We start from the raw sequence: 27594 nt of genomic DNA on the forward strand, positions 1-27594 counted from the left end.
ATCGTTGCCAGTTCATGACTCGTAATACAGTGTAATGGTGAACGAAGCGGGCGGAAGTGAGGAGCGCCTTGCATGATTGGTTGTTCAAATCTCACTGATATACTCACTGCATGGACTGGTTCAAATCAAAGAATCAAATCGTTCAAGCAATTTTGAGATTGAGAAAGACGTCGGTACAGTTGTTTGCACTTACGTCTACGTTTGGCTTTTGTCTTTGGTTACCCAAGTCTCCTCTACATATCTAATGTGATCGATACAGTGACGACCGGTTTCTTTTGTTCTCATTGGAAACGGTTCGCCGGTTGCCAGTCATTTATCTTTTGCAAGTACAAATTTTGGAAATTGTTTTGCGTATTGCAAAGTCAATGTAGCAATCCATAGAGATTCAGCAACAGTGGGATTCTCATCCTCTCGGCAGTCTCGCTTGTCTAGAATGCAGAAGTGCGCATTATGACGATGATCAGCTGGTTTTGTCAAGAGTTCATGTACAAATAGCTGGACATAACTCTAATCAAGAAGGCGATGAGTATTATTCGTGGTATTCGTCGCAAAGGACTGTTCAAGTACATCTTTGGGCTGCCGCAGGGCCCAGTATGGATTATTTGTGATCCTCTCGGCTTATTCTTTGCCGGTGTGACGCATTTCCTCATCGGCTATGGCGTATTCGCTGTTATGACAATCACTATTCTGCCAAACCCCACTCTAGTAAGATGGATAGAGTTTGCAGTATTTGTAGTGTTTGCGTACCTGGCAGTTACCTCCCATCTCAAAGCAATGCTGACAAACCCGGTAAGTATGGCACGTGCGTCACATGACTACTCTCTTTTCACACCAGTGTGGTAACCATAGTGATAGTCGTGAATTTCTATCGCACAAATGGCGCCTGAATGTAAAGTGACCAGGGCAGGGGTTAGGATCAGGGAGTAATACAATACCGGCATTGTACTACTGTAAATATGCAAATTTTCGGCAGCTATTTAATTTCGGCTATATTCGGCACCGACACAAAACGCCTAAATTAAAACGCCGATGAAATTTTTCACAGCATCTGCCGCACTATAGTCTATACCATGCCCTCTACCCCACGCCGAAAATAAATCGCCACCGAAATGTCAGAAATCGTGAAGTGCCGAAATTTTGCAGCGCCGAAATTTTGTATATTTACAGTACTCCCTGGTTAGGATTCTGAAAGTCTTAGGTGGTTTCAAGCCGGTAAATCACAGTACCGCTGGGGATATAATTATGATGCCCGTGTTGTGCAGAGTGCGTGCGCATGCTGCACTGCACACGAGTCCTTTCAAAGTTTGGGGAGGTTTGTACATTCCAATGCTGACTTGGCTTAGAAGTACAGTGTAGAAGTCCGTACAGAACGCCCATGCACGTTCTCACGTCTGTTTTGGACACACATGCACTGTGCTGCTACCAGGCTGAACTACCCCCTCTCATTGGGGGGGGGGGGGGGGCTCGGCATGGTATGCAAGCAATGAAATTCGAACGGAATACTTTTACTAACCCAAAGTGTGCAACTCCTCACACGCACTAACACGCGAAGCACAGAAGCCACTGGAAATTTCCACGATGCCTTTCGTACCATTGCTCTTCAAAATCGTTGCCATGGTGATATGAGCAGCAGCAGCAAACACATGCGACACATCCCTATCTAACTTTTGGGCAGTCAGAGCAGTGACAAAACTGGCACCCAAAAGAGCTCGAGTGGCGCCAGCTACATAGTGAAACCATCAAAACAGAGCATATTGTCAAACAACTGTGGGGACTACGGTAGTCTACAATGTCAAAACATCCACTCCCATTTCACTATCCAAGTGCGTGCGCGCAACGAATCTCACCTGGCTGTCTTGGAGGCGGTGTATGTTGCCAAGCTAAAGCCTGAACTTTGTGTACAGAATAAGTATGTGTGAAAGGTGTCACTGTTTTGACATTGCAGTATAGTAGTCTCTTGTTTGACAGTATGCTCTGTATTGATTGTTCCACTAACTTATGAAAACAAATTGTTTCACTATGTGGTAGATGCTACTGACGCTCTGGTAGGTGCTATTCTTTGTCACTGCTCTGGTAGGTGCTATTCTTGTCACTGCTCTGGTAGGTGCTATTCTTGTCACTGCTCTGACCCCTAGATAGCTAGATATAAGGACTTGTTTGCTGCTGCTTGTATCATCATGGCAACGACGTTGAAGAGTAATGGTGCGAAAGGCCTTGTCGACATTTCCGGTGGCTTCTGTGCTTCATGTGTTAGTTCGTTTCCTCCAGGAAAAAATCTACTCATTAACCAGTCTAGTTGTGACGGTGCAGCACTTTCCTCCATCTCCACTTTCTCCACCAACTACTCTTCTTTCTTCCCTGTACTGTTGATTACAATCGTGACTTTATGTGTGTAACAAGAGTGTAAAGCTTCCTCTTGATTCGGACGTCAAATGCGTTGATCCTTGCGCTACCTTTGCATGTGTGTGTGTGTGTGTGTGTGTGTGTGTGTGTGTGCGTGTGTGTATGCGTGTGTGTATGCATGTGCAATACACAGGGCACTGTACCGCTCGGAGAAGACGATGACGTCCTGAGGGAGTACTGTGAAATGTACGAAACAGACGACGAGGTGGCGGATGGCGAGGAGAATCGACGCTACTGCCAGCGCTGCGAGGCGCCTAAGCCAAACCGGGCACACCACTGTCGGTAGGATATGTGTGCATTCAGATACTCACTCATGCGTGCCATAGTTGTATTGTCTTTCCATGTGTAAGCTGCACGTGTATGTATGAAAAATCGGCTAGAAAATTTCCTTACAGCATATACAAATATGTGTGCCAGTACGATCAATATTCAACTTGCATGACTGTTTTGTGTACGGGGGGGGGGGGGGGGTTGTGTACGGGGGGGGGGGGGGGGGGGCGCATGGCTTATACATGTACACCAGTGCAACTGATTCCCAGAAACATGGCACTTGCTTCTCTAGGGAGACGTATCTCCTACCAGTAAGTACTCATTGCAAATTTTAAGGGGAGCCATAAATTCTACTTGAACTTCTTGAAGTAGCTGGCAGTGCTTGTACAGTCGTCCCTCTCTAATCCGGCACCTTTTGCTACGGCGTTTTCTGCTGGATTAACGAGGGTTCTGGATTAAGAAATCCTGCCCTCTGACCCGGCCCTACCCAATTGCATGCATGTATCATATGTACGTCAAAACGCAGGGTTCTTCCGTGTCGACCCAAGTATTTGGTGCACGACTTTATATTCTCAATTGTTCTCCGGGAATATACACAGTGATAAAGTGATAAAGTAAAACAGAGAACATGTTCACATGTACTCTTGCACACACACGCACACACACACACACCTGAACATTGGCAGGACACTACTCCTTGCTAAAATAAGAAAGTATGGTTGACTGCCGTTGTCTCCTGGACAAGCCTAGCCTGGCCTGGCAAGGAGTGCACCTGTACGGCACGCGATTTACGACTGCCGGATTATGAAATCAAACTACGTGCAGTTTGAGCGATTCGTTTAAAAAAGTCACTGCCGGAGGCGGAATTCAAGTGCCGGATTAAGATGTAGGAATTGAACGATAAAAATCGGTTTCGTCAGAAAGTGCGCCGGTTGGCAAGGGTTCCGGATAAACAAGTGCCGGATTAGAGAGGGACGACTGTACTAGTTGCAGACACATGCACATGGATTTCTGTAAGCAATTTGATGCACTTCAATGCGCTTCATATCGCTCCACAGCTGGGATTGGAGAGCAGCTACGAGTAGATGGTCGTGAACTCAGAAATAGGAGCCTGTTCTCCAAGGTCGCCGAGTGCACAAGCAGCTACAACTCCACCATTTTACCCATCTCGGAGCTATCAGTCAAACTCCTGCAAAATGTCTCTACTACTGTGAAGCGGACACTGTCTGCTACACGTTGAAGCCATTACGCCCTGCACCAGTGCAATGCCTTGATTCATGCGATTGTATTTCATTGAACAACACTGTACAGTAAAGCCTGTAACTAAAGACCACCGTGACTAGCGACCAGCCTCGTACTACAGACCACTTTGCCAGGCTTGGGTCGTCTCACATTCAAAATGCACTGTGACTAGCGACCCTGCTGAACGCGACCAGCGACCGCCTATTCTTGTCCCGATTTTCTTGTCCCAATGTCGATTTTTGACCCGTAACTAGCAACCGCGATGCAGGAAATCAAAGGTTGTTCGAAGCTTCTTCTTCGAAGTTTTGATGATTTCCCATGGTCCTGAATGGACTCTTCCGATACTACAGCTGAACAAATGAACTTGAACGCAGGCTCATTTTGACTGTGGGCTGCACTGCACCTGTCATAGCTTCAAGTGCTGTCATGAGCAAACACGATAGGAAACGTCTTGCAGAGCGCATCGAACCTGCTCTATGGTGGATGTTACTTCTCAAAGGAGAAATGGCATTGCGCAAGTGGTGGGGAATTGTATTAGCTGCATTTTGACATACGTATCAGAGATGGGATCCATATAGGGTCGCGCTATGCAAACCTCTAACTAAAGACTACCTGCCACTATTAATACAGAAGAAGTGTTATTTTGCGTTTTTCGTACTTTCAAGTGGCCATAAGTACAACAAAATGCATAAGTATCCCCCATAGGAATATCATTTCTGCAGTCCATGCATGCTAGAGAACAACTTAGAACAGAGAAAACAGCACTTCTTCTGTAAAAGTTTTTTCATGGCCAAAGTGGTTCGAGCTACCTTAAAAGGCCGTTTTTTCTGGCCCCAAGGCCGGGAAAGGGTGGGAAGGGCCGGGAAGGGCCGGGAAGGGGTGGTCGTTGGTTACAGGTTTTACTGTAGTTGTCTTTTAACAGTATGTGCCACAATGTACTGACACTGCTTACCGTGGGTTGCGTTATGGCACGTGTGTGTTTGTGTGTGTGTGTGTGTGTGTGTGTGTGTGTGTGTGTGTGTGTGTGTGTGTGTGTGTGTGTGTGTGTGTGTGTGTGTGTGTATGTGCTTCTCTCCTGTCCCCTGTATATGGATGTGACAATACAGGACTTGTAGGCGCTGTATCCGGTAAGTAGTTTGTGCACTGTTTTTGCATGGCTTGCTGGATACTGAACAATTGCACTGGATCATGGAAGACTGTCATGCAAGGAAAAAAAAGCTGTAATGGGAGTCACATGGGGTGTTTCTGGTGGGCCCTGAGTCCTGTATACCTATCATGGCATGAAGCCATGGAGTGTGATTTTGTCTGACTTGGGAAGTACCCGCCACGTACCCAGCCGATAAGCTATCATTTGGGCTGGAATGTCATCAGTTGGTTTTGAACTCGGGCTTGCTGTGATTGCCATCTGTGTAGATCTGTGTAGAACAGTGCAGCTTGTGCCTTTCAGTCTGTGCTTCAGTCTTGCTTGATGATCAGTTAGGTAAACAAATCCCGGGTCTACTACTCTCTTGTCCATGGCTGGATATCAGTGGCAAGGCTGCAGCCTTGCCTACTGTTGCCCTGATCTTTCTGGCCCCAACTATGAAATAATTATGGTGGTGGTGTGTGTGTGTGGGGGGGGGGGGGGGCAGCATACTAGTAGTGTGTAGATGTACATGGCATTGTGTGTTCATGGTGTGGTCTGTGTTGTGAACATTGTGTGTGTGTGGTATCGTGTGTGTTCTGTGTTCTCTTTTCTGTGTTCTGGACATTGTGTGCATGCTTGCAGGAAAGCAGATCACCATTGTATATGGTAAGCCCCTGCCTCGCTGGTGTCATTGTGTTCTAATGACCTGCCTCACTGGTATCATTGTGTTCTAAACTTCTAATGGCCTGCCTCACTGGTATCATTGTGCACGCATGCTGATATCGAGTCCAGCGGCTCTGTCAAGGTTCAGTACCGTCTCCATGAGGACATGCTGTCCTCTACCTTGGTTGACAGATGAGCTGACAAACAGGACGAGAGATCCGGTTGCCTAGGTAGAAGTGCAGTAGTGGAAAGGGAAAGTCCCCCGCTGCGATTCAGTGCAGGTGCAGACTTGCTGGCAAGGGAAAGTCCCCCGCTGCGATTCTGTGCAGGTGCAGACTTGCTGGCAAGGGAAAGTCCCCGCTGCGATTCTGTGCAGGTGCAGACTTGCTGGCAAGGGAAAGTCCCCGCTGCGATTCTGTGCAGGTGCAGACTTGCTTGCTCTATTCTTATTAATTTTTCCATGATAGCATAATTCCCGAGAATACCCCATTACACGTCTCCAATTTCCAGGAATACCCATACACGTCTTTACTGTGCTCAAAGTGTGTCTGCATGTGTGTCAGACACAGACGTGTGGGTCTACTTGGTGCTGTAATGTGGGATGTCCATCACCAACAGGCCACTGACACTGCATGTGTATGTGCTTTTTCATCTCGATACAGGGTAAACAACTGTGTTGGCGAGAACAACATGAAATTCTTTGTCTTGTTCAACGTGAGTATGAACAGAGCATTGTGCACGGCAGCTCGTAACAAAAAATAGTCACTCAAGCATGCAACACCACAGGACATGTACTGTCGAGCGCCAAAGAACGGAGCGTCGAAGAACGGCCGGGCTAGAATTTTACTACGCGCAGCATTCCAATGTATACGCGGTGACTCAACTGTGCATAGACTGTAGTACACACATAAGAACGGTCTAGGCTAGGAGGCTGACCCCCCCCCCCCCACCAGTTTTTCGGCGACCGACAGTGTTACATGGGCCATTGTCTTTGCACCCTATCACCCTATGGAACGCAAAGCTGCTGTGGAAGAGTGGATCCGGAATTTTGTTTTCTATGTTCATTTATTTGTCCTGCTCGGCCTTGGAGTGGTCAATTTCAAATCCTCTCATTCACCCGTGTGTACCTGTTTGTAGGAATGCAGGCATTGATGATTTCAACATTGATTTGTGGTGTTTTTGTTGATACCTGTACTAGACTACTAGTTGATAATAATTATTATGAATTTATGATCATGGTGATTTGGCATTCTTTTTGTGGTTCTGTGTTTGCTGGTGCAGTTCTATATATTTGTCATTTCCGTCCTGGCCCTGGTGTACGTTGTGTGGCATATAATAGACTGTGCAAAGACAGACTGGGGTGAAAGTAAGTGCATAATAATTACACTCCAGTAGTTGTGTATTAGGACTGTAGAGCTGGCAGGAGGAAATGCTAAATGACAATGTATTGCAGAACCATGATTGAGTTATCAAGTTCAAGAACTTTTTTTAGTGTGAAACCTGGTCAAGAGACCGCCTGATTTCAGCAGCTACTGGGTTTTAAGACCCCTAGTTTGGTGCAAGATGTGTTGAATGTGTAAGGGTCAACTTGGTTTCAGAGACCGCCTGTGTTCAAAGACCACGGTAAGCATGTTGCATGAATGTTCACTGAGGCCGCTTGTCACCCGTATATTCCCCTTTTTTTGGAAGCTGTTTGTATGATGGCCAGTCGGTCTATATGCTGTGCGCAACACATTGACAACTAGACTTGGTGCTGAACTCTGTGTGTGTTTGTGTGTGTGTGTGTGTGTGTGTGTGTGTGTGTCTCTCTCTCTCTCTCTCTCTCTCTCTCTCTCTCTCTCTCTCTCTCTCTCTCTCGCTCTCTCGCTCTCTCTCTCTCTCTCTCTCTCTCTCTCTCTCTCTCTCTCTCTCTCTCTCCCTCTCTCTCTCTCTCTCTCTCTCTCTTTCTCTCTTTCTCTCTTTGTGTTCTCTGTATGCTGGCAGATTGTAGGTATTTCTCGGAAGTTGGAACATTCCTGATCATGCTGTTCCTGTTCATGGAGGCTGTTCTTTTCTCAATGTTCTGCTGCACAATGGGACTAAGCATCATTAGTGCCATACAGTGGGATGAGACCGCCATTGATCGCTACAAGAAGCGAATGGCTGGCGGTGATGCGACGAGCATCAGGAAAACAGAAAAGAAGTGAGTTGTGTCAGTTGAAAAACAAATACCGTATTTTCCCCATTAAACGCACACGTCTCCAATACTAGTACGTCTCCAATTGTAGTACATATTGAGTGTAGATTAGAAATATAAAAGGACACATCTCTAATAATAGGACATGCCGGAATGATGTGATGGGCATTACGGGGGTACAGGGTACCAGGATCCACCTTACTTTGTTTTTCTTACCCGCTTACCATCTTTGTGTGTTTCTACCCTGACTTATTACCAAGACTGGATGTATTTTCAGCCTTGCAGTACCATTATCACGAGTTGTTTGTCACCCAACCCAGGCAATCAATCTTTCCAGAAACAAGAAAAGTACACGCCTCCAATACTAGTACAGTCTCCTGTAGTAGTACAGGTCTGACCACCTTTGAAAAAAAATGAAGTACTGTACATTTATTGGGGAAAATACGGTAGTAGATCTACACTGAAGCAATAGCTGTTATTTTAATTTTATGCCAGTATAGTTATTCTGATTGTGAGACAGTGCACAGATGTGCATTTGGTGCTACAGTCTGGTCAGCAACTTGACCTGATTTTATTTATTTATTTTTTTGAATGGGGATTGGACACCAATACTCCTTATATATGTGTACCATATTTGTGAACTTGACCTGATCTGGACCATCTTTAGAACTAGTATGTCTGGAATTGGTTAGTCATGGAGCCTGGGAGGGCATTGTCAAAATTAATGATCGACTTTGTTTTTGGAGTTGTGTATAAACATTGCTATTGTTTCTACTTGCATTCATCCATCAGCTGAGGGAGTTGACTTATTGCATTCATGTACGCGATTGTGTGCTGTGGCCTTCTCCCTGTGCAGGATGACAAACTTTGAGGCAGTGTTTGGCAGGCCGAGGTCTTTAGCATGGCTATCCCCGTTGACTGTATCTCGAGTGGGTTTGTATTTGCAGCGCAAAGCAACCCTACATACTGTGTAGCCGCTATATAGACAGACAGTTGACTTACTGTACTTTTTTTTAATTCTTTAGAGAAATACCTCTGTATTTTCTAGCATCCTCTTTTTTTACTCTTTCTTTTAAGTTTTTATGACTCTATGCAGCGAGACAATTTGACCTTTGTGTGGGTAGTGTTCTACTTCCGAAGAAAATATTCCTATTTCCATGATGTAATGGCAAACGATCGGATCGAAAAAGAGCAGTATTTATTTGGACGGTGGTATGACAACAGCATACTTAGTACTACAACAGTAGTAGACATTGGCTGAAGTAGACAATGCATGTGTTTAGGTGGGCCCGGTGTAACATTATTTTATGGCGCAATTGTGTCAGAGCCTGGACTCTCTGAGCCTCTCCAGCAGCGCTGAAGGCCTTGTTTATCATGTTTTGCTGTACACAGATTGCTGTTCCATGAAAAGGAATAGGATTAAGATTTGACGTTTGCTGGGTGCACACGTGGGTGGTTTGAGTATCAAAGTACAGTATGGTGAATTGCATGAGTCGGGTGTGACGTGTGAACATACACATAATGGAGATAAAAAAAATCACAGTGATAAAGTATGGACTCAGCTGGAGAGCCAAGGATAAATTTATAGTAAAGAAAAAATGAGTGATGAAGTATTAGAATAATTATTTGTATTAAAGAAAAGAAAAAAAATGAGTGATGAAGTGTTAAAATATTTGTTCACAGAAATGTCTTCTGCGTCTATTGGAAGTGTGCTGGGATAGGTCTGATAGCAACAGCGTAGCGTGATGAAGGCAAGCATAGCCAGTACTTCAAAGTATGTAATGTAGATAGTTTGCATAGCATGTCGACAAGTGTGCCACTCCGTACAGAACAGCCATGATATGAGGAGAATAGGAGACGAAGGCCGCTGCTCCAGCACTGACGTGGAGAATGTGCACTGACATTGAACACAAGTGGTGTGCGGTTGTAGAGATTGTGTCCCGGACAGCTGAAGCAGCGTAACGACCCTGGGTAGACATGTGTAGCCACTAAGCGCAGTGAATCCGTGATGCTCTTGCTCACACTGGAGGGGGTAACATCATGTTCCAGCAGATCCACTAGATTGTAGATGCACTACGTAGTACTAGCTGTCAGTGCCACTGCTCTGCCTGGCAATTAGACTGCACACACGCACACACACGCACACACACGCACACACATACACACACACATACACACACACGCGCCCTGCCAGAAACAGGTCCTAACACGATGACCTGTGAACACCGTGTCGGCCAATATAGCTGACGACTCAAGCATGGCCAGAATCATCACTTCAGTATGGTAGCTAGTGGGCGCTCTGAACAATTCCATTCAGATTTCCAACAGGGAGCACTGCAACATTGGTCTTCATTTACGTTTCCTGTAGGGATTACACAAGCAGATGAACAGTGGATGCATAACAACCTTTCTAGTTTTATTTTCGTTGTGTATGGTGCATCCAATCCGGTGCTAACAATCAGGGTTTTAGTCCCCTACTCTGATCAAGCCCCCCCCCCCCCCCCCCGTGAAAAGTGGCGCCCTACCCATTATTTTGTTGATTTTTTTGTGTTTTTCAGGCCATTCAACGAAAAATGCAGTCATAGTCACTAACGGCACACTTGTCTGGGGAAAGCTCCGTACGTACATTTTGCATGGCAAGACATCCCGCATATTTGCTCTCGCCGGTTCCGACTAGTCTCGCATCTGGAGCGCCATCAGGTGGCGTTCTCCTTCTCTCTCTCTCTGCTGTCCCTCCGGGGCCCACATGACCCTAGTGGTAGTGGCTCTACAGGATGGGACAGATGTGTGTGTGTGTGTGAGTGTGTACGTGTGTGTGTGTATGTGTGTGTATAAGCGTGCCACTGTGTATAGGCACATGCACGCGCAAACACACGTGCACACACCCTGTGTGTGTGTGTGTGTGTGTGTGTGTGTGTGTGTGTGTGTGTGTGTGTGTGTGTGTGTGTGTGTGTGTATTTCACAGACTTACTTAGCAGGTGGTTTCTGTGCTTGTGTTGGCGGTGCCCTCTTCTCAGCCACCGGCTCCTTTTTCAGTATCACCACTGGCTCCACCGACGACAAACTAGGCGGCACCAGACTCAGCACGGTGCCCGTTGTTGCTGCTGTTGCTGCATTGAGAGGCATCACAGTGGTGAGACAGTCGTGTTGGCTAGCACCGCTGGCAGCGATGTCCTGGGACGCCACCAAGCTGGGCGAGTGTTTAGCCGGACTGCCGACCATGAGCGAGGGTGGTGGCGGGGTCACTGACAGCAGCGTGGTGCCAGAAAGGTCTGTACTGGGACTGCCAGTGCGCAGCGGTGATGGAAGGAAGAACGTGGTGGACGACGACAGGCCGTAAGGCGAGGGAGTTCCAGTATCGAGCTCGCTCTTCACTATCAGGCCATCAAACGCAGCGGTAGTCCCGGCCGGGCTAGTGGACCTTGCTGCACCGCTTACCACCTACATACACACACACAGGACAGGTACTTAGATAGGTCACTCTACCACCTACTATTATACTGTACATGCACACACACGCATGCACACACCATGTACCATGTACCATGTATAAGCCCGTCGCAAGAGAAGTACGCAAATCTGCAAATGCACTGGATGTGCACCCACAGATTTTCTCTTATAGCAACGATAGCGAACAAGATCTGAATGAGACAGATCAAGACTTGCGCCAGATAACTGTCTAATCCACACAACTGGCGAAGCCATGTGAATCGACCACCAATGTACACCTGGTCTACACCACACGGAGTACATCGGCATAAAACGGCCAAGACAGTTACCTATGCACACCCTACACTTGCTGGGTAACCAGTATAGACAGCACGCTGCTTTGATAGAAGCAGACACTAGATGCACTGGTACCTTGAAGTGAAATTGGAGTTACTTTACCTACCAGCCTCGGCTACTGAGTACTGGGAACCCAGAGCCAACAGACATACCAACAACCTCAGCCATGAAAGCTATTATAGTAACGACACACTGGATTGTGGAGCCGAAACTAGTCCAAACTTCCAAATGCTTTGGCAAGATGGTAGCCTCCCAACAGGTTGACACACACACACACACACACACACACACACACACACACACACACACACACACACACACACACACACACACACACACACACACACACCGCGGGAGCGATGATAGCGAACAGCTATGTTTTAGACATAGCAACTTGTGCTGGGATTACACCATTCAACAGCTTGCAAGGCTGATGAATTGACCGCCACTATTTTTAGCCTGGTATCCACCACACAGCTGTTTGAAGTGACTTTTTCTGGCCAGTGAATCCCTATTTTTCATTTTTCCATTTTTTTCTTTTTTCTTTCTTTTTCTACACACACACCACACCACATACTCCGGCATACACTGGCTGTTGGTAACCACCCAGGAGAATGAAAGAAAAGTCAGGAAGAGTCTGAGAAAGAGAAGAAAGACGTGTGTGACCATAATCGTCGGGAATCGAACCCGCAACCTATCGATTGGAAATCGCTGCACATACCACTGCACCATATGGGACACACACACACACACACACACACACACACACACAGGGCAGATAGTCCACTCTACCACCTGCATACACAGGACACACACAGGGATAGGCAGGCCTCTCTACTTCTACATCTACACCTCTCCATTTTACACAAAAAGGCAGAGAGAGGTTTCAGCTGCACTCTCTGATTTTAACTCCGAAAGTATCATGTACATGTATTAGGAACTACATTAGGAAACCGCGTACTGCTCTTTCTATCTTCAACCTGCGTACTGCTCTTTCTATCTTCAACCTGCGTACTGCTCTTTCTATCTTCAACCTGCGTACTGCTCTTTCTATCTTCAACCTGCGTACTGCTCTTTCTATTTTCAACCTGCGTACTGCTCTTTCTATCTTCAACCTGCGTACTGCTCTTTCTATCTTCAACCTGCGTACTGCTCTTTCTATCTTCAACCTGCGTACTGCTCTTTCTATCTTCAACCTGCGTACTGCTCTTTCTATCTTCAACCTGCGTACTGCTCTTTCTATCTTCAACCTGCGTACTGCTCTTTCTATCTTCGACACTCTACACTTGCAAGCCAGGTACGGAGAAGAAAAGAAATCAGCAGTAGGCAGGTGGCCCTACTATTTTATTTTATTTTTCCTACTATTTTGAAATTCTCTGTGAAGTCCAAACTTGAAAAAGAAAGCAGCATGCTCCTGCAATCAGTTCATACATGGTGCTGTACAACAGTGACATACGAGACGCTGAGAAGCGCCAAACACTGTGGCAGATTGCCGCAACATGTCCCTCTCTTCCTCCTTCCATCTCCCTCGCACCCTAAGTCGCCCACTAACCACTGCTCACCTTCAGCTTAAGCGGCATGCCATCCGTTGCTATCAAATGGCCGGCAAAACAAGATACAAGCAGAACAGACAATACTTAGTCTGAATACTCACAGAAACGACAGGAGAGAAAACAGTGCAATTGAAGAAGTCAATAAACTGTAAGCAACCAACAATCAGCAATCAATTTTCATCACACGGAAAACACAGTTGTTACATTCAGTTTCACACACTGTCGCTCATTCAAGACTAGCCTACGGTGCACATACCATTCGATAACACATAATGTCCTTGGCAGAATGTACGGAATCCAGTTCCGCGGATTCTGAAGCGAATGAAGGCAGAGTTTCTAAATTTCCCCGCCAGAATTTTAAAAGCACCTGATGTACGCTCTCTCGACCCCACGCGTGTCTGCTGTGTGTATGCAACACATTTGCACAGAGAGTTGTATCAAGAGTGCATAACCAAGAGTATGCAACTGTGGTTATGGGTCAGTACGCGGCGCACTGCCTTCATTACGTAACTTGCCATCATCACGCTCTGAAAGCATGCATTCAAACTCACAATTTCTCGTAGGAGCCCATCCGTTTTTGCTCGATTCGTTCCAGTACCTACGCGATCTCTAAATGTTGGTGCGTGAACTCCAGTTCCGTACGAAAGTTCATTTCAAATCAGAGGGAAAGTGCGGTGTTTGATTTTCCGCAGTGCGCGGACTGCAGCTCAATGATGTAATGAAGGCAGCGCGCCGCGCATCTGGCCCATAGAAAATAGATCACAGTTGCATACTCTTGTTTATGGGCTCTTGGTTGTATGCATAGTCTCTTTCCAAATGTATCTCGAGTGGATCATGACTAACATTACACGATGAATTCCACTTGTTTGCACACACGGCCGTATTTCAATTTCGCTCATTCTGGACATTTGAGAATGTTCAAATCCGGAACCAGAATGTGTAACTGACACTACTAATTGAATTTGCTCAATGTATGGTGGATAGGCAGCTGCACACAGGGCTCAATGTATGGTGGATAGGCAGCTGCACACAGGGCTCAATGTTTGGTGGATAGGCAGCTGCACACAGGGCTCAATGTATGGTGGATAGGCAGCTGCACACAGGGCTCAATGTATGGTGGATAGGCAGCTGCACACAGGGCTCAATGTATGGTGGATAGGCAGCTGCACACAGGGCTCAATGTTTGGTGGATAGGCAGCTGCACACAGGGCTCAATGTATGGTGGATAGGCAGCTGCACACAGGGCTCAATGTATGGTGGATAGGCAGCTGCACACAGGGCTCAATGTATGGTGGATAGGCAGCTGCACACAGGGCTCAATGTATGGTGGATAGGCAGCTGCACACAGGGCTCAATGTATGGTGGATAGGCAGCTGCACACAGGGCTCAATGTATGGTGGATAGGCAGCTGCACACAGGGCTCAATGTATGGTGGATAGGCAGCTGCACACAGGGCTCAATGTATGGTGGATAGGCAGCTGCACACAGGGCTCAATGTATGGTGGATAGGCAGCTGCACACAGGGCTCAATGTATGGTGGATAGGCAGCTGCACACAGGGCTCAATGTATGGTGGATAGGCAGCTGCACACAGGGCTCAATGTATGGTGGATAGGCAGCTGCACACAGGGCTCAATGTATGGTGGATAGGCAGCTGCACACAGGGCTCAATGTATGGTGGATAGGCAGCTGCACACAGGGCTCAATGTATGGTGGATAGGCAGCTGCACACAGGGCTCAATGTATGGTGGATAGGCAGCTGCACACAGGGCTCAATGTATGGTGGATAGGCAGCTGCACACAGGGCGAGACAAAGCAGCAGTAGCAACAGCAGCAGGACATGCTGCAGGCACCTTACCTTGCGCTGTCATCGGCAGTAATGCTTTCTGTGGAACCGGCGGACTTGGGCTTGGTTTGCGCTTCACGTTGCCCACGCTTATCACGTTGAGACCCGGTGGTCTGCACAAGCAACAACAGCAGAGAGCGCAGCACAACAGGCAGGCAGGTAAAGTATCCGAGAAGGGGAGGGGGTACATGTAATTTCAAGTTGTCAGTTTGCACCAATACCCAAGCCTGCATGCCTTTTCTGTGAACTCTGGAGTATGGTCCACATTGTACATGTAGCCCACTGTTTACATGCATGGACAGAAAGAACATGACGTGCAGCGGAGAAAGGTTTGAAGCTTGAAAGCATGCAATCAAAAGATACAGTGCACAACTGAAACCCCATACTTTCCCGAGGAAATACAGTATGTGGGATGTCCAATTAGATAGTGTCAAGTGGTTAGTGATATGCAAAAAAATCGAACACATCTTGGTAAGAAGCACAGATGGAGCAGAGTACAATGGACAGATTCAAGCAATGCCCTGGTATTGGTAAACTCAACCCTCAAATTGAATTTCTTTTCCTTCTCTTGCCATGGCTGGCTAACGCCCCCCCCCCCCCCCTTTGCATTGGCTTTTGCCAGTGGACGGTGAAATAAAAAAAATAAAAAATGCATGTGTAAATACAACAGTTGAAAGCCCAAACCACACAGAACTGGTGTGTGATATTCACAAAGCAGCAGCAACTTAGCGGTTGTCGCAAAAGTGATCAGTTGTCCCCGGAACAAACACCGTTCATTTTGTACTCGGACCCTCCCCCCCCCCCCCTCCCCGAAATGAATACAGCTTACTATGCTGAACGATGAAAATCGCATGCATGTCCATTTCTTAATTGTGCATGTACTAATATTATCATGTAAAAAGGGGTGTGAACCCCATTCGGCATTGACATCACTAGATTTTCGTCGTTGAGCAAACTGATTCCAGTTACCGCATGGGAAAGTCGTTTCGTCGCAAAATGCCGCAAGCAAGAGAGATGCCACAGCACACCCTGGCTCTCTTCTGAAGAGCTCCGCAGAGCTCACGTGACGTGGTTGAAGTTTGATCAACACCAGCAGCACGCTCAGACTTGCTCGGATCTAAAAGATGGAAAATCAAATCAACTCATTGCCTCTCTCCGTCTCTACACTCATGAATGATTCATCAGATCTGCTGGGCGCCTACAGTTTGCAGACGTTCCCGAGTCGGCACGTTCGCCTATCCTTCTGTCCAGCAGTTCTCACCTGACCACACTAATAATCAGTGAGACTCGCCACAGCCTTATGCATGTTGGTTGTACCGACACATTATCCTTTTAAAAGAAACCAGTACTGGATTCCTCAAGGCCGACGCTCCATCAAGTCTGTCCTGAAGAAGTGTGTGATCGGTAGACGTTTGCAAGGTGGACCTTATCATCAGCCACAGATTCCCCAGTTACCATCATAGCGAGTAGCTGACGCGTTAACTTTCACCGGACTCGACTATTTCGGGCCGATCTATGTGCGCAACCCAGATAACGAGGTATCCAAGACATGGGTATGCTTATTCACGTATCTAGTGACGAGGGCAGTACACTTGGAGTTACTTCAGTAGTAGAAAGCATGAGTGCAGAGCACTTTATCCTCTGCCTCCGGCGCTTCACTGCAAGACGTGGGGTTCCTCAATTCATTGTCTCTGATAATGCCGCACAATTCAAGCTGACAAAGTCCGCTATCGACAAAGCCTGGTCGCAACTCGTCAATGATGCTGATGTAGTACATCACACTACATTGTACTTCGAAAGGCATCGCGTGGTAGTTAAATTTATTGTGGAATCTGCACCATGGATGGGAGGCGCTTATGAACGCATGGTGGGCGTTGTCAAAGTCAGCGTTGTGCAAGGCCATCGGCAGTCGACGCCTGTTACCAACTCAACTCCTGATGGTGCTCACTGAAGCAGAAGCGGTCGTCGATAGTCGGCCTCTGGTGTAGTAGCGGGTGACTCGAGTGACTGTGGGGTGATCACATCCTCTCACTTCCTATCTCTAAAACCTAGCTTAGGGCCCCCCTGTCCCCTACTCATGATACATTTGATGCTCGGTTTGTTCCCGATTTGCCTTCTGCTGTTCCTTTGCTCCAGACGTGGAAGAGAGGTCAAGCACTACTGGATGCCTTGCTTCTGGAGCCACTGGAGGAAACACTATCACCTTGCATTGCGTGATCGAGCAGATGCCCACAGCAGGAAACGTGGTGAATACTCAATGCAGCCTCAGGTTGGTGACGTGGTAATAATTGCTGAGCAACACATGCCCAGAGCCTCATGGAAACTTGGTTGAGTGGTGGAGGTACACAGCAGCTCAGATCAAGAGATCAGATCAGCCACAGTCAGAGTAACTGGAACAGACCGCCGGATCACAAGACCTGTTACCTTACTCTACTCACTCGAGACCATGCCAGAACCAACAACACCAACTGCAAAGCCTGCAAGACTACAGAATGCACCACCACCAACTTGCTGATGTCACAAACGCTTTTAACAGCCTCAACAGGGAAGTGTGTCTGCGCAATGTCCAACACCTGTGCCCAGCGCTTGCTCCGATCGCCATAAACTGCTACCGTCACCCGGCCAGTCTGTTTGTCGGTGGGGAAACCATCCTATCCAGCGAAGGCACCACTCAGGGCGACCCAATCGCAATGCCCCTCTACGCGATTGCCACGCTTCCACTAATGCAAGCGGTCTCGTGTGACGATGCCACACAAGCGTGGTATGCTGACGACTCTGCGGCTGGTGGGAAGACGACGGGAGTCTGTAAGTGGTGGGACAGTCTGGTGGAGAAAGGGCCTTCATTCGGCTACTTATTGAACGCAGCCAAGTCCATCCTTCTCGTCAAGCCTGAGTACGTGGACGAGGCTAACAGAGTGTTTCAAGGCACTGAAATCCAGATTCGGTCGGATGGTGTCCGCTACCTGGGGTCGCCAATCGGATCCACGGAGTATGTCTCGGCGTACATTGAGCAAGCCGTCCGCTCTTGGTGTGACCAGCTGGTCAAGCTGTCAGATGTGTCCCTGTCCCTGTCCCAGCCACAGGCAGCATATTCTGGCTTTGTGCATGGCTTTAAAGCAAGTGGGCCTTCCTCTGCCGCACAACACCCTGTATGGATACAGCTCTGGGAGACGTAGACCACCTAGTCACCACTAAGTTCATCCCAGCCCTGCTCAGTCGCCCAGTTAGTGATGATGAACGCACGATTCTGGCTCTGCCCTGTCGCCATGGCGGTCTTGGTCTAATTGTCCCTAGTTCACTGGTCTCACAGCCCCAGTCTTCAGTGCGCATTACCTGCTCCCTGGTTCAGAAGATTCTCAGCCAGGGCTCTTTCCTGGGTGATGCGACTGACTCTATCCGAACGCAGAAGCGGATAGCTATCTCTGCAGCCAGGAACGCACTCCGAGCAGATGCCACACTCATCTCAGCCACCCTCGACACCGACCAGCAACGTGTCATCGAGCTTGCCTCCGAGAAGGGTGCATCGAGCTGGCTGACGTGCAGGCCTCTGGCGCGCCATGGCTTCTCCCTCAGCAAGGGTGAATTTCGGGACGGTGTATACCTCCGCTACAACTGGCTGCCAGCCCGCCTGCCATCGGATTGCCCTTGTGGTGCCAAGTTCACCACCTGTCATGCCCTTTCATGCCCCACAGGTGGGTTCCCTTCCATCCGCCACAATGAGGTGCGCGACATCACCGCAAATTTGCTGAAGAAGGTGGCGTACAATGTGGCAGTGGAGCCTCACCTCCAGCCGGTAACCGGAGAGCAATTTCACTTTCGCTCCGCCAATGTTCAGGAACAGGCCCGCCTGGATGTAGCTGCCAGTGGCCTTTGGGTGGCCGGTTTGAGCGCACGTTTATTGATGTCAGGGTGTTTAACCCGTGTGCGTCCTCAAATCGAGCCACTTCACTGGCCTCCACCTACACTCGGCAGGAGAAGGAGAAGCGCAGGGCTCATGAGCAACGTGTGCCTGATATCGAACATGCATCGTTTGTTCCAGCAGTCTTTGCCACAACGGGTGGGATGAGTCGGCATTGCAATGCACTCTACAAGAGGATTGCCTGCCTGCTTGCTGATAAAACCAGCGAGCCTTACAGCACCGTCATGGCATGGGTCCGCTGTAGACTCAGCTTTGCCCTCCTCCGTGCTAGTGTGATGTGCCTCCGTGGATCCCGCACTCTGCACGCCCCTGTTGGCTCCAACTCCCCTGCCTCGCTTGTTGCAGCTGAGGCAGTGATCCCAGGACAGTGAGGACACTAATCATTTACTTTTGTTATTATTATCAGGCTGTTTTCGGTTTGTTATGATTTCTTGGTTTTCCATATTAGACTGTTTTCACTGCCATTTTAGCTCTCTCGACTGTGTTCACAGCCCTTTTTAGCTCGTTTTCTTCTGGTTGAGGTTGCGCTTGTACTTGTGTTTGTTTTGCCCGTACAAGAGGCTTGGTTGTTAAAAAAAACAACAACAAAAAACACCACCAACAGAACCTGCAGCTCCTCAGACTAGCAACTAGTTACTTGCTAGTAACCCACAGCCTGTCGCCAGACCTACGCGCCATGCTGCTGACCGTTGTCGCCAAGGTATCAAGGACATGAAAGATAAGGAACTTGTCTGATTCGTCAGACTAACATTCTAGCATTTTTTCTCGCTCTTTCTGTCTTTGCGCCTTCGCTGACACGCTTCTGAGTGCGTGTTGTTTATTTGATCGTGCGTACAAGCACAACTCATCGCTATTCTCTCTTTTTGTCTTTGTGTCTTCGTTGACACACTTCCGATTGCGATGTACACGGTTCATTGTTCCCTCTCCCTCTTTCTTATTCTCTTGCCTGTGGGAGTGTCGCGAATCTCACGACAGAGATTCCGAAATATCTATTGTACGTATTTTCGTGTATTTTTTACGCATGAGATTTTTCTTGCGTACAGCCGCCATGTTTATTTTCTATGGCAACGAGGTCAGCACACGAGGAAAGAAAACTCGGAGCTCATTTGTCCACGTAGCAAAATTATATTTCCTTCCACTCGCTTCAGAGTTACAAATGTATGCTTCTCTCTCAGATCAGTATTTTATCCAGAGAAGTAATTATACGAACCCAAGTATTTCTACTATCAGTCTTTCAGTCTTTAGGAATGGGTCATCGCCGAAATCGCAACCACTATTTCGTAGTCTTTCAGTCTAATCAATAAATCTCCCAGCCAAGCACAGTGAAACATGTCTAAGACGACCCAGATCAGTATTTTATCCAGAGAAGTAATTATACGAACCCAAGTATTTCTACTATCAGTCTTTCAGTCTTTAGGAATGGGTCATCGCCGAAATCGCAACCACTATTTCGTAGTCTTTCAGTCTAATCAATAAATCTCCCAGCCAAGCACAGTGAAACATGTCTAAGACGACCGCTCAAGGGACCTTCAAAATGTGTTCTCTGTTACCAGGTGATCTCCTTTTCCAGGATCATTTGACTGGAATTAGCATCCCTTGATCCTGGTTTCAGTGGTCTTCTTGGACAGGCGGTCGCCGTGACAGGTTTTACTGTATACCCGTCAGAGTCTAAATATTAAATGATCTTGTCTGTCGGTCTATGTAACGATCACGACGCGACACGTCTTGAGATTTTGGCTCACACCCCTCACCTTCCTCCCACCCCCCCCCCCCCCCACATGAACGATGTTCGTTTCAGTGACGATAAAAACTTTTGCGACGACCCCTTATTGCTTCATTTTTGTTCTTGCCTAGTCACTTACTTGTTTCCATGACTACCCAGGGACCTTCCCGCGCTGTTGCCATTGGCCAGTAATCTGTGCAGGTCCTGTGCGACGCGCTGTCGCCGTACGGTCACGTTCCAAACGCTCTGTATCCAGTAACGCTCCACCGCCAGCGGGTCACTGTCATGGTCTGCTTCATGCCGCTGCTGCAGAACGCCAAGTAGTATTGTCTACAAGGGGGCAGACAGGTCATGCAGTGTGATTAGGGGGGTTGTGCTATGTGCCATGACGAACGGTAAGAAGACAAGCTTACTACCGGGGGTTATAGGGGAGGCATTGGCAGACTGGCTACTGGCAGTACTTGTAGATAATTACGTTTTCAAGCCCAGGCTGTTCTACAATCAACATCTGGTACTCCCAGTTTAGTGGCAATACACAACGGGAAGATGGGTTTCTCCAAACACGCCCGAACGCACGCACACACACACACACACACACACACACACACACACACACACACACACACACACACACTCATGCACACACGCATGCACACACACACGCACGCACGCACACACAAAAGTAACATACTAGGTCAGATTCTCGCAACGCCAAGCGCCGATCAGCAAGTGCCCTCATCTCTCGAGCCAGCGAGCGGATGAAGTGACCCAGCACATCAGCGAGTACACCTAATGGTGACCTACACACACCTGCAAAGAAAAACAACGCCGAAACAAGGAGATGACATTTGAATAATCATGTAACATACATTCGATTATTCGAACGTATAAAAAAAGTATTTTTTTCAACTCTACGGTTTGAAATATCACAAGACCTGGTGCCTAAACCTGCTTACTGAAAGTCTACAAAGTTTCGGCCCGTTCAAATTTCGGCCTCCCAGGGCTAAAACCTATTTCGGCCGCATTAAATTTTCGGCCTGTACTGCTGCTGCGTTGCCTGCATATACGGTCACACTGAACCTTGCAAAACAAAATTTCAGCCGCAACAAATTTTCGGCCAAATTTGACCAGGCTGAAAATAGCCGAAAATAAATATGCGCCGAACATTTGTTGACTTGCAGTAGATATACTTTGAGCTGTGTTCACAACTGGCGCGTGTATGCATGAAACCACGCGTTCGTACGCATTTTTGTTGGCTTTTTGGGGCGTCCTGCACATGGAAACGCACCGAAATGGAAATTTCAATATGCCTTTTTCAGCGCGTATCAGGTGCGTTCCGGCGTACACACCAGTCATTTTGACTGGCGCGGTCAAAAAATGAGTACTCGAAGGTGTCGCACGTTCTAAATACGACTTGGATTGCTGGTTTTTTTGTAAAAGCCTGAACACACGTTTGGGTACGCATGAACCGCCAGCATACCGCGCCTATGCGCCGGTTGTAAACAATGTGTGTATGTGTGTGTGTGTGTGTATGTGTGTGTGTGTGTATGTGTGTGTCTGTGAATGTGTGTGTGTGTGTCTGTGAATGTGTGTGTGTGTGTGTGTGTGTGTGTGTGTGTGTGTGTCTGTGTGTGCGTGTGTGTATGTGCGCGCATGTGTGTGTGTGTGTGTGTGTGTGTGTGTGTGTGTGTGTGTGTGTGTGTGTGTGTGTGTGTGTGTGTGAGAGAGAGAGAGAGAGAGAGAGAGAGAGAGAGAGAGAGAGAGAGAGAGAGAGAGAGAGAGAGAGAGAGAGAGAGAGATGAGATGAGATGAGCATCACCCTCACTATGTTGAGACCATTGAAGCAACATATCCCGAACACCTGCTGCTAAAAAACACATCCCGAACACCTGCTGCTAAGGCCTAAGAATTCACTATGGAGAATTCACTATGGATCACGTTTGCCTCTTTTTACTTGAATCATCTGGGAAATGGGTCCTCTTGATGGTTGTGATAACCATACTTCAGAGTACATTGTACATAACTAGCAAGGCATGTATATCAACATGTTAGGTACAGTAACATCCATAGAAATACACAAGATACAAACTTACTGTCAAAACCAGCATGATCTGCTAGGTGCAGAATCGTTTGCTTGGCGGCAGCCAGTACACGAGCAGTGTCAAACTCCTCCACTGGCTTCCATGTAGACCTTACAGCAATAGGAGAGCGAGAGAGAGAGAGAGAGAGAGAGAGAGAGAGAGAGAGAGAGAGAGAGAGAGAGAGAGAGAGAGAGAGAGAGAGAGAGAGACACACACACACACACACACACACACACACACACACAGGCAGACAGACAGACAGACAGACACAAACACACAAAAATACACACAAGATCATCTTCACCGGTATGTACACCAGACGATACTCGTACCAGTGACACTCACACACCACAAGCTGCACTGGAAGGAGCCAATCTGCTAGTCAGTACAATGTCATGCAATTACACAGCACACTGCAAGTCTGACATACCAGTATGGGTACAGGTACAGGCGGACCTCGCTAATCGCACACAGCCGTTTTCCACAAAAGATATCCGAATAGACGAGGGAACCGGATAATTGAACACATGTATGCATGACATATGCTGTAAATCGGTAACCAACGATTTTCTTCCGGATGGCGAGGGACCCGGATAAAAGAGGACCGGATAAGCGAGGTCTGGCAGTACAGGTACTGTAGCAAGAAGGACCCATGAGTGTGTGTGTGTGATCCCCGGTGGCCTAATTGGTAGGGCACTGTCCCAGAAAGACAGGGGTGCTGGGTTCGAATCCCGCTCGTGGATCCTTCTTTTGCAACAGTACTGCAACAACAAAACGCGTAACCAAGGTACTGGGGTAACTTGCACATACATGCACAACGGTACACTGCCTACATAAGCTTATAACACCACTACTAGCAGTATCAGCAGCAACGAAGCAGCCACATCAAAAGGCCAATGTCAAAAAAGTTGACTGTGCTTAGCAAACATACCAGGACTCCCCTTGGTCACTTGCAGACCTGTTACTGTCATATGTCCAGTGCCGCCGAGGAAGTGATCCGTGGCTGGCAGGAAGCAGTATGTCGCTACTTGTCTCCAGCTAGAACCATGACAAAATTCAATACAACACAAGGAGGGTGAACATAGACATAATATAGACACACAAACAAACACACACCCGTTAAGCTGGCTTTGGAAACCTTGATTTGGGCCAACTTAGGCACAAGAATCTGCCTCTTGTTGTACTCTTGTACTTCCCGATAAGTTTTGCCATGGTGACCTATCCAAATTTCAGTAAAACCTGGATGTCAAACTCCATGTTCTTTGACTTCCAATCTCAATTGTGTGGCAAGGAAGAGTTGCCCGTGCAACACTATGAAACAACTGAGGTTGTATATTATACAACCTCAGTTGTTTCGACTGTATCCACCAACATGATCCGTTCTTACGGATGCGGAAAACTCGATCTAACCGAATCTCGAGCGAACAGTGTCTTCAAGACGCCAAAACGTTGGGGTGCCAATTTTTTTGGGCCAATGCACCGTAAATTACAGTAATGCCTTTTTTACAGCAAATGGTCAACATCATCACATCCTATGACATTACATCCGACATCTTCAGTGGGACATTCCCTAATGTGTGTGCACACACACACACACCATACCATACACACACACACACACACACACACACACACACACACACACACACACACACACACACACACACACACACACACACATATGTATACTGCAAGCGGGAGCAGTGAAGGCCGCAGTGTAGCAGCCATAACTTAATTAAATTTGCACATCAAACGTCACAGCAGCGAGTACTGCCTGGTTCACAGTAACACCATAATGACACACAGCTAGCAGCACTGCATCAGTATCAGCAGCAGCATCAGCATCATCAGCAGCAGCAGCAGCACACGCATCTTTCTACCGTTCCTCTCACCTGCTGCCGCTGGCCATTCAAGTGTGCTACGTGATGACGTAGGTCACACGAATGCAGCAGTAGGCAACGGCCATGTCGATCACGAGGTGACTCCAGCTGCTCTGTACTAGATCTGCAAAACAGTATACAAGCCACCACACTAATCAGTACATGATAATTATCATGGAAGTACAGGTTCCTGCACGAGTACGAGGGCAGTACCGTGGAATCTATACTGCGCCGCGATAGGGCCAAGGGCTGGATGAACAGCGGTACTGACCGAGTATGAGTGACTGGAACGTGTTTCCCATGTGCACCCAAGCCAAGGAGATAATTCACAATTTCCTGATCAACCTCGCTTATGGCTGTGAGTTACATGAACCATTTTCAATGCAAACTACAAGTACAAGCGCTGTCTGTGGGTCGAGAGTGATTTTCACAACCATTTACTAATACATTATTACAATGGTGGAGGTGACTCAACATGTGCTAATGCGGGTGCATATACACTGGTACATGTGCATGTACAGTGCGTATCGGTTATACCGTGGTCGTGTAAAAGAATATACTGCCTACAAGAATGAACTCTCATGTTTTCATAATCATAACATGGATTTACAAGCAATTTTATCGTACAGTAGAATATATCGGTCCTAAGAATGAACGTTGTGTAGCAAAACATACCAGATTAGTACAAAGTATATCGCCTGTAGTAATAACATCCGTCCAATGCAGTTCCGATCTGACTCGCGTTGGGTCGTAGTGCTGCAGGTTCAACTGTTGTGGTCATGTAACTCATGTTGCATAGCCACATGGTAAGCCTATGTGACTATGACCAGCCGCATGCACAGTAACACTACATTGCATGTACGATGATCTTCCTGCCTCTGCGCACATGCACATGATTTGTCACACTTGATTTATCGTGTGTAAGAAATATCGGAAATAAGAATAGAAAGTCGTTTTTCAAACACCCACGCTATAACCGATACCTACTGTACTTTCAGACCACAAATGACCTAATCAAGCTTGCCAGTGAACTAGTAGACTTGGTAGACTTGGTTCAGCTCTCAGGCTACTGCCCGACGTCAAGTGACAACAGGCAGTGGAATCCGTTCCATCGACATTGAGCAGGCAGGGTCGTGCTTTCCAGCCCGCTCAGTTTGATCTGTCATTCGTCGACTCCAAGGTGACAATCACGTGACATACGAGAAGCATGCACACGATTGGCTGAGGCTCAAGTAACTATTGTGAACCCGTGTCCAAACGCAGTGTGATTGACCTAATTATAGTGGCTGACCGAGTGACTGGGCTACTCATGAGCCATTTTTATTTGAGAAAGGAATCAATCCCGATGAAATTTGGGATGAGAACTGAATCAGAGAATAGGCAGCATGGCCACAATCAGGGAGTATGATCGTAGTATACTGCATTGTACTACTCCGGTAAGAGCCTGAGGAGTGAGGGATGTTATATTCCATCTCACAAGTGGATGAAACCATTCGCAAACAGGAATGGTGTAGATGTTTGCCATGTGCATGCAGTGATGTGCTGTTATGGAATCAAAGTTGCCTTCTGCCTGTTTCCTTCCACGAACGGAATACGGTACTGAAGGCGAAGGCAACATGCCGCATGCGTGTGTGGATGTGTGTGCGCGCACATGGACACGTACGTGTGTTGTGCTCTAGATGGTACCGTGAGCCTGTGACTCAACCCAATATGCTTCAAATTCACATCTTTTTTGACCAGTTTGAAGGTTTGTTTGCAAACCTGTCCATGTACTCTACAGTTTATCTCTTTGTCATTCCAGAAAACAATTTTTAAATGATTAATTCCATTTCAATTCCTTTTTTTGAAATAGATCCACGGAGCTGCTCTAACGATTCTGAAGAATGAATTGATCTCTTCTAGATAAACGCCATTTTTGAAAGGGACATCAGTCATCAAGCACACCCCAGACCCACGCAAATTCATGCTCAAGTTCAAGTTCAATTAGTCGACTGACCTGTCGATCAAGTCACCTTGCCCATCAGATTCCGTTTTCACTTCCACTCGAGGATGCATCTCGAACTACTCCCACTTCTTGCTCCTTCTCTAACCTACTTGTGATAGCAAGAGTCCATAAGTCTAGTAGTAGTAGTCAATACAATGCATCATGTAGTTGTAACACTATCCATGCACTAAAGTTTAAGTAATGGGTAGTTACTGGTTACGATTTTCGAACATTCATTAGTACAACAGTATGCAGTGCTCACTGCACTTTCTGTCTTTCAAACACAGCCGTCGCCATCACATCAGGGGAAGTCCCAAGCATGCACGCGACATAAGCACGATCCTGCATTCATCAAGTGCAGTAGCTGCAATGGTGTTGTTGACACTGGTTGAATGAAGACATGGCCGCAACTTGCGCAAGACCCAACCGGATTATGGTTTTAGCAGGGAGTCGGATGGTATTTTACGACTCCCTGGGTTTTAGTTAGGAGCACTGTGCGTCCTCGGGCCTCGCCTTGTAAGTAAAAATGTAACATGCTGTCGAAATTGAAAATACGTCTAGCACTACTTTTACTAGACTCCGTATTCAAAAGTTTATTACATGTACAAAATTTACAGTATCACAGTCACCAAGAGTTCATGAACTCTTGCAGTCACTGATCTAGCCGGTGTGTAAGTCCAGCAGCTTGTACTTGTATTGAGATGCAATGCCTAGAGATCTGATATACAACTGTGACCATGGTGACACTGGCACTGGGTGCAGGACAGCTACGGTGTCACCACTCGACTCAGCGTCACAATAGGGTAGGGGTGATGAGCCTGCCGCCGGTGACGCAGTGCCAAACATTGCCATTGCGGGCTCAAGTGGAGGAACTAAGGTTGGAAATTCAAGCACAGCCCCACCATGATTGTATATATACAGCAGCTGCAGCGACAGCACCACA

At 47.3% G+C, this 27594-nt stretch overlaps 2 protein-coding genes across 2 annotated transcripts; one reads left to right on the top strand and one right to left on the bottom strand.

The window, feature by feature from the left end:
• The first annotated feature begins 65 nt into the window (after positions 1-65).
• LOC135805161 (palmitoyltransferase ZDHHC3-like) lies at positions 66-9085 on the top strand. Its single transcript, XM_065319165.1, has 8 exons — positions 66-789; positions 2537-2685; positions 5022-5042; positions 5684-5707; positions 6367-6418; positions 6986-7070; positions 7688-7886; positions 8737-9085. The coding sequence occupies exons 1-8, from the start codon at positions 523-525 to the stop codon at positions 8852-8854; spliced, it is 915 nt and encodes a 304-aa protein (XP_065175237.1). The 5' UTR covers positions 66-522; the 3' UTR covers positions 8855-9085.
• Positions 9086-9299: 214 nt separating this feature from the next.
• Positions 9300-26886, bottom strand: LOC135805160 (uncharacterized). The gene is made up of 10 exons (XM_065319163.1): positions 26664-26886; positions 24680-24791; positions 23719-23825; positions 22800-22897; positions 21398-21516; positions 20846-21036; positions 15077-15177; positions 13229-13257; positions 10852-11321; positions 9300-10242 (listed from the first exon to the last, which is right to left on the bottom strand). The coding sequence occupies exons 1-10, from the start codon at positions 26720-26722 to the stop codon at positions 10230-10232; spliced, it is 1299 nt and encodes a 432-aa protein (XP_065175235.1). The 5' UTR covers positions 26723-26886; the 3' UTR covers positions 9300-10229.
• Positions 26887-27594: the final 708 nt, after the last annotated feature.

The sequence above is a fragment of the Sycon ciliatum genome, chromosome 1 (genome assembly GCF_964019385.1).
Source record: "Sycon ciliatum chromosome 1, ocSycCili1.1, whole genome shotgun sequence".
Taxonomy (NCBI): Eukaryota; Metazoa; Porifera; class Calcarea; order Leucosolenida; family Sycettidae; genus Sycon; species Sycon ciliatum.

What these genes read in the sequence shown, in the direction of transcription:
- LOC135805160 (XM_065319163.1), bottom strand. Translation starts at nt 26,722, where the DNA reads ATGCATCCTCGAGTGGAAGTGAAAACGGAATCTGATGGGCAAGGTGAC. An exon ending in CAAGGTGACTTGATCGACAG is followed by an intron (nt 24,792 to 26,663) that starts GTCAGTCGACTA and finishes ACTGTTTTGCAG; the next exon opens with ATCTAGTACAGAGCAGCTGG. An exon ending in TGAATGGCCAGCGGCAGCAG is followed by an intron (nt 23,826 to 24,679) that starts GTGAGAGGAACG and finishes TCATGGTTCTAG; the next exon opens with CTGGAGACAAGTAGCGACAT.
- LOC135805161 (XM_065319165.1), top strand. Translation starts at nt 523, where the DNA reads ATGAGTATTATTCGTGGTATTCGTCGCAAAGGACTGTTCAAGTACATC. An exon ending in AAGCAATGCTGACAAACCCG is followed by an intron (nt 790 to 2,536) that starts GTAAGTATGGCA and finishes TGCAATACACAG; the next exon opens with GGCACTGTACCGCTCGGAGA. An exon ending in AACCGGGCACACCACTGTCG is followed by an intron (nt 2,686 to 5,021) that starts GTAGGATATGTG and finishes GTGACAATACAG; the next exon opens with GACTTGTAGGCGCTGTATCC.